This window comes from Glycine max, chromosome 5 (assembly GCF_000004515.6).
Source record: "Glycine max cultivar Williams 82 chromosome 5, Glycine_max_v4.0, whole genome shotgun sequence".
Taxonomy (NCBI): domain Eukaryota; kingdom Viridiplantae; phylum Streptophyta; class Magnoliopsida; order Fabales; family Fabaceae; genus Glycine; species Glycine max.
In genome coordinates, this window is record NC_038241.2 from 31,942,652 (window position 1) to 31,953,417 (window position 10,766).

The 10,766-nt window shown below is 31.0% G+C and overlaps 1 protein-coding gene across 1 annotated transcript; it reads right to left on the reverse strand.

Annotated features, from left to right (window-relative positions):
* Nucleotides 1-674: 674 nt before the first annotated feature.
* LOC100782801 (serine/threonine-protein phosphatase 7 long form homolog) lies at nt 675-4,449 on the reverse strand. The gene is made up of 5 exons (XM_006579970.3): nt 4,257-4,449; nt 2,176-3,025; nt 2,007-2,091; nt 1,517-1,921; nt 675-1,435 (listed from the first exon to the last, which is right to left on the reverse strand). The coding sequence occupies exons 2-5, from the start codon at nt 3,018-3,020 to the stop codon at nt 755-757; spliced, it is 2,016 nt and encodes a 671-aa protein (XP_006580033.2). The 5' UTR covers nt 3,021-3,025; nt 4,257-4,449; the 3' UTR covers nt 675-754.
* Between the last annotated feature and the right edge of the window lie 6,317 nt (nt 4,450-10,766).

Here is a 10,766-nt window from a genome sequence, read left to right on the forward strand (position 1 = left end):
CTAACCCCTAATCCAATCCTAAGTCTTAACCCTACCCCAAAACCCAAAACACTAACCCTAAACCCTAACAACTAACCCTAACACTAACACTAACCCATAATAAAAAATTAATGTTTCTTATCCCTAAAAAAAAATGATTCGAGGTTAAAATGAAAGTGTACTTCAATATTATTTGTTTTGTATCATGTAATCAAAATCTTAACACTCTTGTTAAAAATTAGTTTACCCTCAACCCCAAATCCAAACATTTCATAACACACCCTTTTTAGTTGAGTATATTTAAGAATAAAATGATATACAAAAATAATCTGATTGCATTTACATTTTTTTGTTTTAATTATTTACAAATCTAAGTCAATTCATATATAGTTAAATTTGAGTGCATTCAATTCTACTTTAGTTTAAGGATTGATATTTTTGTCCTAACTGGTTAAAAACCCTTTCACCCTTAACCATAACACCTAATGAAAACCCCTAAGTCCTTACCCTAACCTTACCCCAAAACCCTAATCCAAAACAGTAACCCTTAAACCGTAACCCCTAATCCAATCCCCTAAGTCCTATACATTAGTAAAACTACTTACTTTTTCGTTTGTGTACTTTACTTTTATTTTTATACTTTGTTTATTATTATACTTTTATGCGCCACATAAACTCTATACATTAGTAAGGCATAATAAATGACATGCGATTGATTAATTGTCAAAATCAAATGTCTTACAAACAACAAAAAATTTACACAGAGACATAAAAATCAGTCATTATGGTGTCCGCGATGTCGTGAGGATGTGCCACACGGTCGATCCCATCTTCGTGCTTGACGATCAGGATTTCTTCTGCCGCGTTGTCTCCCCGCTTCTGCTTGCTCAGCCTCAGCAGAAAACTCCTGACGCAAATCAACACCTAATAAGTCGCCCATATCAGGTATTGCTCCGGGTACATTCCATTGCGGAGCAAATGGGGCATTAGGTGTTGCCATGGGGGCATCGTGCTGCTGCGAAGGAGTCATAGTGGGCCATGAAAAATGAGCTTGTGTTTCCGCAACACCACCGAACGAATGTTCGCTCGCAGAAGTATCAGTGTGATGACCTTCAAAGGGGTACTGATACATCTGTGAAGGATATTCGGAAAATGTTGCTGGCGTGTAATACATTCCATGACCACGCTCCATCATTTGTTGCGAATATTGCTCCGCTTGAACAGGCTCCCTTCGTCTGCCTAACCCCCGAGTTTCAACACTTGACTGAAGAATGTGAAACTCTGGTGCTGGGAATTCACGCTCTGATGCTGGACCATGTGACACTGGCTCAGTGACTCTCTCTTGCTCTTCTGATATAATCGCCAACTTATCCACGTAAGGCACGAGATCATCAACTGTCCATGTGTTCCTCCCTTGTGGTGACACCATATACTGTAAAGTCTCCACAACTTCACCCTACAATTATTAGCGTCAACAAATTAATGCTCACGCTTAAGAAAATTATTAGAAGTTAAACATTGAAAAACAAATAAATACCAATGCAGCTGTGTTTGCATTGTTTGGGTCGACAAACATCTTTGTTTTACGCCTATACCACACCATATAGTCCGAGTTAAAACCTAGTAGGCCCTGCTGTCGAGGATAAACGTCGACCCTAAACTGCGCTGCATTGTTCCACTGACTAATGATTGGGGCCAACAGGTGGAACCAATTCTCATCTTGTTTGCCTTTGAGCGTTATGCCATGGAGATTCTGCGGTTGCGAAGGACACCCGGGAATAGGTTGTTGCAATCCATATTGTCGTAAAACCCTATCGGGTTGGTGCCACTCAACAACATGAAAACAAATCAGTGGCACCACCGCGAACCAGACTACACTTCCAACCACACAAATTTGAGGCAGCGCTGCCATCACAGTTGGTGTGTATGGCTCCCAGACAAACTGCATATAACAACAAACTTGTCAATTTTCAGTCAAACATAACATATTAAAATATAATTTAACCATTACATTACAATCTTCTTACCTCATGTCGTTTCATCAGATCCAATTTGCGACGGAAAACTCTAAGATCATCATTGCCGATATGCTGATTTCCACGTCGCAGCCACCTACAATAAAAATGAAATCATCATTATCAACATGTTCCATCATTAAATATTTTCAATTCAAATGTAATTTTTTTAACGACAAACCTGTGTCCAAGTGGTTTATTTTCTATGACGGGAGGTGTCCTCTTTGGAGCTAAAGTGGTGCATCGTTCCCATGCCCACATTTGGATTAAGATGCACATACCTCCGATTGATTTAACTTTGTAATCGGTGGCGCTGCACATCTCTCTATATAAATACGCAAGCACGGCAGGTCCCCACGCATACGTGCTGCACTGTTCAAAGTCACGTAAAAATTGTAGGTACCTTAAGGAAACTCTGCTACTACTTTTGTTAACAAAGAGGACACCTCCTATGAATCGAAGAATCCACGCACGGGTAAACCTTTGTAATTGTTCAACGTTACCCTCATCAATATTTATGTGAGAAAAATGGTGAGCCAGCCAACTTAATTTGACCACACTGCCTTCAATTTCGCCTTCCTGTGGTCTGACTCCTAATAATTCTTCACACAAATTGGCCCAATCAAGATTTGTCGAACCAATTAATGGTGCCCCGTCAGTACGCAGACCTAATAAAATTGACACATCTTGGAGAGTAATGGTAGCCTCTCCGCATCTCAGGTGAAACGTGTGGGTTTCGGGCCTCCATCTTTCAATGAACGCACTAATTAAGGTCGCATTTATCTTTAGGTATCCCATCTTCATGATCCAATAAAACCCACATTGCCGAAGTAGAGGAACAATTTCCTCTGGTATTTGTTCTTCACCTTGATATGTCGGCACTGCTCGTCTAATATGTAATTTTCTATCTGGTTCCCCATTCCAAACATGTTCTGAAACATGCTTGGGTTGCATCCACAAGACGTCACCATCAACTGGACCAGACCTAGTTTGTATGCTCGATGAGCATGACGACGAAGATGCCATTGATCCTACAAAATAAAATATAAAACAATTCATTAACAATAAAATTTATACATTAATTATACATACACAAATTAAGTATATTTACAAAAAAACTTAATTAAAATAAGGGAAATTTAAATGTATTATACAATCACGGAAATTTAAATGTATTATACAATCACGAAAATTTAAATGTATTATACAAAATAAATTAAATTACATCCAAAGACAATTTTACATAATTAATAAATTATATTTTTTTAATTTCAATAACAAAATATATTATACAAATAACCTAATTCATATATATTCTATAAATAAATTAAATTACATACAAATATAAATTTCAATATATAATATAATATTTATATTTTCGACTAAAAATTAAAATAATATATATACAAAATTAATAATTAAATTTTCGACTATTAACTAACGTAATATAAAAAACTAAAAATTAATAACTAAAACTAACGTAATATAAAAAATTAAATTCTAACCTAATTTAAAATTAATAATTTATACTACATAAAATTATTCTTAATCTATGAATAATTTACCATATACAAAATTAATGACTTTAAATAATTACGAGTAATATAATTTAATATACAAAATCAATAATTTTAAATACGTAAAACTATTATAATTTAAACATAACATATTTTGTCTAATAATTACTAAAACTAACGTAATATAAAATATTTCATTCTAACCTAATTTAAAATTAATAATTTCCCGTACATACAATTTTTCTTAATCTATGATATTAAATATTTAAATTAAATGTAATCTACCATATACAACATTTAAACTAAAGCTAATCTATAATTATTTCTAATCTATTTTAAGGAAAATTTCAACTAAACTTAATCTACCATATCAAAATTAAAAATATTCCTAATCTACCATATAAAATTAATAACTTAGAGTATGTAAAAGTATTCCTAATTTATCATATAAACCTAAATCTAATCTACCATATAACATTAACAATTCAAACTATAATCTTATACTACCTAAAACTATTTATTTATCAAAATATAATCTAGCATATATAACATTAACAATACAAAGAGCCCTATACAAAATTATTATCTTATACTACCTAAAATTATTCATTTATCAAAATATAAACATGTACATAAATAAAAGATATCAAATATATTGACTTATACTACCTAAAATTATTCATTTATCAAAATATAAACATGTACATAAATAAAACATATAAAATATATTGAATATATAACTTACAAGCTTTTATGAAATGGAAGAAGACAAACTGATCAGCACCACTCTCAACACACAAGCAACCACCAGCTACCTCTCTCTCAACAGCAACCACCAGCTACCTCTCTCTCAACAGCAACCACCTTCTTTTTCACCTTCAACACACAAATTTTACAAGCAACCGTGAACTGGAGCCTCCCTTTCAACCACCTTCTTTTAAATCACTGGCGCCTCCCTCTCACCCAAATCGCCACCCGAGGTGGCGCCTTCCAGCTACGACCGCAGAGCTGCAGGTGCTGCAGCTACGTTTGCAGAAGTGCAGGTGCTGAAGTCGCTGGTCAAACCAGCGCTTCCATGCACCTCTGGATGCGCCAATAGGACCTGCGATATGCAGTCCTTTGTCGCCAGTCACAGTGGCGACATGCCACGTGGCTCTTCCCTGTTGAAGGCGCCATCTCCACTGGCGCCATGCACTGCTGCTACGTAAAAAACAGCACCCCTCTGGTATTTTTTTAAAAAGAGCCCTAGTCTGGGAAATATTTTCTAAATGAACCCTAGTCTGGGAAATTTGCCGAATACGTTTGGGATGCACAATTCTTCAAATGGCAGAGCAACAAAGCCTTCGTAATGCTGTTATCACTAATAAGAGGACAACACTGACTTATTTTGTTAAGTGAATATTATGGATCATGTAATTGAATTGTATTATCAATGTGAATATAATATGTTCTAATTTGTTTTTGAGAATTTTATCCTATGGATTTGTATTATATGTAGTATTTCTATGGATTTCTATTCTGACTTAGTGGCACTACTATGAAATTTTATGTCATGTTTTCATTTTTATTTTTGTTTAAATCTTAGTTATATGAATTATTATGTTTTGAATAATTTAAGCTTTGAAAATGGAATATTTTATGTATAAACAAGTATTATCTTTAAATTATTAGTATTTGAAACTAATCAATATATCTAGGTACTGATACTTTTGCAAACAATTTTTTTAAAAAAAAAATGAATAAGGGTAAAATATATTTTTTGTTTTTATAAAATTAATATGGATTTTCTCCTGTAAATTTTTTTTTTGGAGGAATGGGTGTTCAACCATCTTCAAAATAAAAAGTGAAGAGGACAACACATGATGAGAAATGGGTGGTCAACCATCTACATAATCTTTCTATGCATCTTCGCTCTCCATGTCTTCTTCTTCAGCGTCACGACCACCTTGTCCACCACCTTCATGGTGTAGAAGCAGGTGTGGTCGAAGTCGTAGCAGTCATGGCGGAGGTGGCAAAGGTAGACACTGTTGATGTCGTCAACATCGATATACGTGACGGAGAAGGCGGAAGTCACAGAAGGTGAGGGTAGAGTTGTGGCGGAGGATGCTAGAGCGGGTGTTGAGCAGTATTTATGGGAAGGGTGAAGTGGCAAAAGAATGTGTATTGAATTGGCAAATAGGATTAAACCTATGTGGGAGGAAGTGAGAGAATAGGGTGAATTCTGGGGTGGGATTGGAGGTTACTCCATGACTGTGGTTGTTCAAGTTTGAACAAAATGAAGAAGGTTAGGAAAAAGGAGTTTGAAAATTGTGATATTTTTTCTTTTACAATTTGTGGGGGGTTTTTAACCCTCAAAATTGTAAGAATAACAGCTAACAATTGAACCAATACAAAAATGATACGTACCAAGGAGAATGACAGGTAGGTATGAGAATCATCTTAATTTAGTTTTGGGCCAAAAAGTTGTACATTTCATTTTTGTGAGAAAAAAAATATATGGAAAATTTTAAACGGATCAAATCCATAGTTTGTTAATTCTACATGGAAAAAAAAATATTTTAGCAAATAAATATTTACAGAAGCCTACTTATACTCGGCCTGCATTACACATGGCTTAGCTCACTGTAATTGTTTATAAATTCTTTCCTAATGTACTTTTACTAATGAATTACCCACAACTTTTTATTTACTATTATCAAGGGTCAAATTAATGACAAAAGAACCACTATATATATTATCCTCAAGCCAAAGTAGGCTTAGCCCATTGTATTGCCAAGGATTTTTCGAGACGATAAAATTTATCGATGATGGTTTTATAAAGAAACAACAAATAAAGGATTTACCATGGATTTTCGGTATTACATTGAGTGTTTAGCCCACTGTAATAGCGAGAATGCTTGTCTCAATCTCTTGTTTTTTGAATTAAGAGTGTGTTAAGCTATGATTTTTAATTTAATTTGTTCTTTGTTGCTGAAAATATTTCGTTTGCCTAAAATCATTGTGGAATAAGGCTAGTCTTGCGCCTTGATTGGAAGGGTGGTGACCCGAGGCCCATGACTGGGAGAGGCCCAAAATTTAAATTTTTTTTTATAGATATGTAATTAAAAAGTATTAACTTAATAGTTCTTTAATGATAAACATGTTTGCTTTTTTAACAAGATAAGAAACATTTAACAAAATAATAGATACAAACTAAAACTTAAATTATAAAGAAAGCAAAACTAAAAGTTAGTATATTATTAAAAAAATATAAATATATTTAAGTTTTAATATAAAATGATGATATTTTATTGATAATAGATCATATGAAAGGGTTAAATACAAAAATTGAATTATAATTTTTAAATTAATGTATTAAATTTAAACAACTGAAATAATCATAATAACTTTTCACATACAATAAAAACCAAATTTATATAAATTAAACAAAAGATACAAGATTATAAAATTCACTATAAAAATTCTAATGATATTTTTTATAATTTTATTTAGATATCACGTTTAAAGTTTTAAAATCATAAATGACCTGAATTTTATCAAAAATAAAATTAAATTTTTACCTGAGAAAAATAAGAATAATATATTCTCTGCTGTAAAGAATGAAATAATTTTTTTTGACTAAAATATGTTTTTTATTTCTAATAAATACTAAAATTTTTGTTTCCTAATAAATTTTCTTTACATTGAGTCCTAATAAAATAATAATTTTATTTTTTGTCCTTCACATGTTTTGTTAATCCCTAATAAATTGGTGAATTTTAAGTCTACTCCCTCATATTTATTTTTTCATTTGTTCTTAGTCTTTTTCAAATGGATTAATAACAAATAATTTTTTTATCAGAAAACAAAGAACAAAATATCTAATTTATAGGGACTAAAAAATGTTACAAGGAAAGAAACTGAAATTGTTACTTTTATCAAGGAGCAAAAAAATTATTAAGGAGTAGATAGAAAATTCGAGTCTTTATTAAGGATCACGAATATATTTTAGCCTATTTCTTTATGTGTGGTTGTTTATTTTCATAGCTTTATCATATGATAAAAATAGTGAGGTCTTAAAAATTATTGAAAATGATGGTTGTGTATTTTTTTTTTGTATAAAATCATTTTAGAAAGATGATATAAACATATTGTGTATTTTTGCTATTTTTTTAGGGTGTCCTTATATATAAATATTTGTGCATGGATAAAATTTTCAGAGGTGTAAAATGTTAGATGGTAACATGAGTAATCTGAATGAAAAATATGATACATCTTTAAAATGAATTTATTCACTTAATGTAATAAAACATATCATATTTTAATGAAATTACATATCTATTTTTAATACTATATATATATATATATATATATACATATTAAAATATTTATAAATAAGGATCCCTTATTATTATTCTTTCCTGTGCTCCTAAAAGGTCGAGATCGACTCTACTTTGGAAGACTATGAATGCCCTAATTGATTTATAGGACGATGCATGAAGTGGGAAGGTGGACCTTGAGAGAAATCATTGATGTGTTCTACTTATCACCTCTTGGGATCCAAGTTTGAGTCTTAGAAATATATGTCTTTTCTGTTTCTGTTGAAAATATCCAAAATGACAAAGTAGTTTTAAATTAAAGTACCTAAACTAAAAAAGCTAGTTTTAAAATTTACATTTAGTCAATAGATGATCCTCTACAAAGAAGATATTACCACACCATACTTTTTACATTGGACTTGGTGCTACTACGTCTACAAACTTGTTAGCTAAACAATCAAATAAGGAAACACATTGGAAAGGTCTGTTTCCAATGCATTGTTTGAAGCCTCATAAGCTTCTAAATTTGAAGAAGCATTCTCTCCTAAAATTTGGGAGGTTGCACCTTGTCTTGTGTAGCTTCTAAATCTGAAGATGACATCTTTTGAATGCAATTGCTTCGCTTGTTTCTGAAATAAATGGGAGAAAAAAGCAACAAGGCTTAGAACAAATTATTGCACAATGAAAAGTTTTGCAACATACATGGGTGTTAAGAAATTATTAAGTGTGAAGAAATTATATAGCAAACCTAAAACGATAAGCATAAAAGCAAAAATCAGGGCAAAAGAAGCTTAGTCATCTCTAACAATTGTGATATCAATAAAATGAGCTTTATGCTTAATGTTTCCTTGTAAACTATATGTTAGCAAAACATGAAAGTATTTTTTTATATAGACTAAATAGTTTGTTGGAATTGTATAAAAATTGAATTAAAGTAATGCAAACATCTATGAAACTATGGTTAAAAAAATGGAAATTATGTATGATAGGTCAATGGTTTGTTATCAGTTGATAGTTAAAATGCAACAAACACATAGTTCTTTGAAGGGAACTATGTTAGTACCTTAATCTTAATGCAACCAATATGGCTATGTACGCTATAAATAACATAAGGTAACTTCCTGAGTTCCTTTCATTCATTCTAAACCCACTTCTCCACTTATGTTCCCTAAACAACAAATTCAAGTTAGTTAGTATGTGCAAGTAGCAAATATTAATGTTCGGTACATTCATATATCTATTGTATTTGAATCGATTATTGTCATGCAAATAATTTTAATTATCATATGAATAAGATTAGACACTTAACCAAGATTTATGTAATTGCATGAATCTCAGTGTTCCTAGCTAAGAGAAACCATATATTGGATTTCTTATAAAATTTGTATGAACTAGGCAGGTAGGCTAGGGTACATTGCGGACAAGAATTGTGATTTTTAGTGACTAAAAAATTGTGATGAAAGTTCAAGTTGTCACTAATAATATATCATTTGTGATTAAATTTTATTTTGCCATTAGTATTATTTACAATAATGACAAAAAAGAAGTTGTCACTATAATTTTATTATTAGTGACAAAAAAATATTTGTCACTAATATCTACATATTTTATTTCCATATTTAAAATTGTCACTAATGCACATTCTAGTCAAGTAGTCAACATTATTAAGGTATTTATGACAAAAAGAAAAAATGAGTTTGTTATAAATATTATATTTTATTAGTCTATTTATTTTCAATTACAATTGACAAATTATTCATCATTCAAAATTTAAAGCAAAAAGAAGAGTTGAACCTATAACAATCTTACTATAAGAAGCAAGTGTCATATGCTAACTCATAATATAGGTTCAACTCGTTGGGTAGGCCAAAATATGTATCTCCAGAGGATTGGAATTGGCTAATTAAAAACAAGTGGAATGGTTCAAAATTTCAGGTAAAATTATTTTATTATTTTGAACAGAATTTTTTAATAGGTTTATACTTATAATATAAAATCATTTATATTTTGTTGTAGGAAAGAACAAACAAAGCTAATCCAAGAAAGCAAGAAATAAAATCAATTATTGGCACAAAACCAATTGTGCAAAAGGCATTTGAAATGGTAACATCTTTTAATATTTTATATTAATTTTCTTATATGCTATATAATAATAACTCATTTTTTATTTTGTGATTGTTTTTATATGATATATGAAAGGTTGGTGAAATTTATAAAGGCATCATGCATTAGATTATATTGTTTTTATATTATTTAATTTGTTTTTTACTATATTTAATTTTAATAGAAAGAAGATTCAATATCTGGTGAAGGGCCAGATGCTCGGAAAGTTTGAAAGGTCACACATATGAGATCTAATGAAAGACATTGAAGGTTGGTGAAACTTCTTTGTTATTGGTGCACTACCAACTTCTTTGTGAAGATTTTAATGTAATTATGAAAATTATACATATTTTTTGAACATTGCACATGAAGCTTTGTAGAATGTGGGTGATATATATTAAGGAAATTTCAAAAGCGTTTTCACACAAACAAATTATTCAAAATCAACTTAAAAATGCACAAAATCAAGTAAATAATTTGGAGTTGGAAGTGCAAAAGTTGACAAATATTACAAAAAAGCAAGAGGATGTCATTACCCAAGTTCATATTGAAGTACAATCCCAACGAGAGTTGATTGAAACTAATCGAGAACTGTAATTTTGGGATTGAAACTTATGAAGACTCATTATCCATTTTGACAAATTAGGCATGAACTAGGGTGAGACTTTGACCCGACACTTTAACTCAAAATCTTAAGACTCAATTTATGGGTTTTCTCCTCACTTATATGATGTTTAATTTTTTAACTTTTGTCTGATGTGAGACTTCATCTCACACTTGTAACCCAATAATATATATATATATATATATATAAATTTTGTGTCCAGCCAACACACATAATAATTAGTTAACTG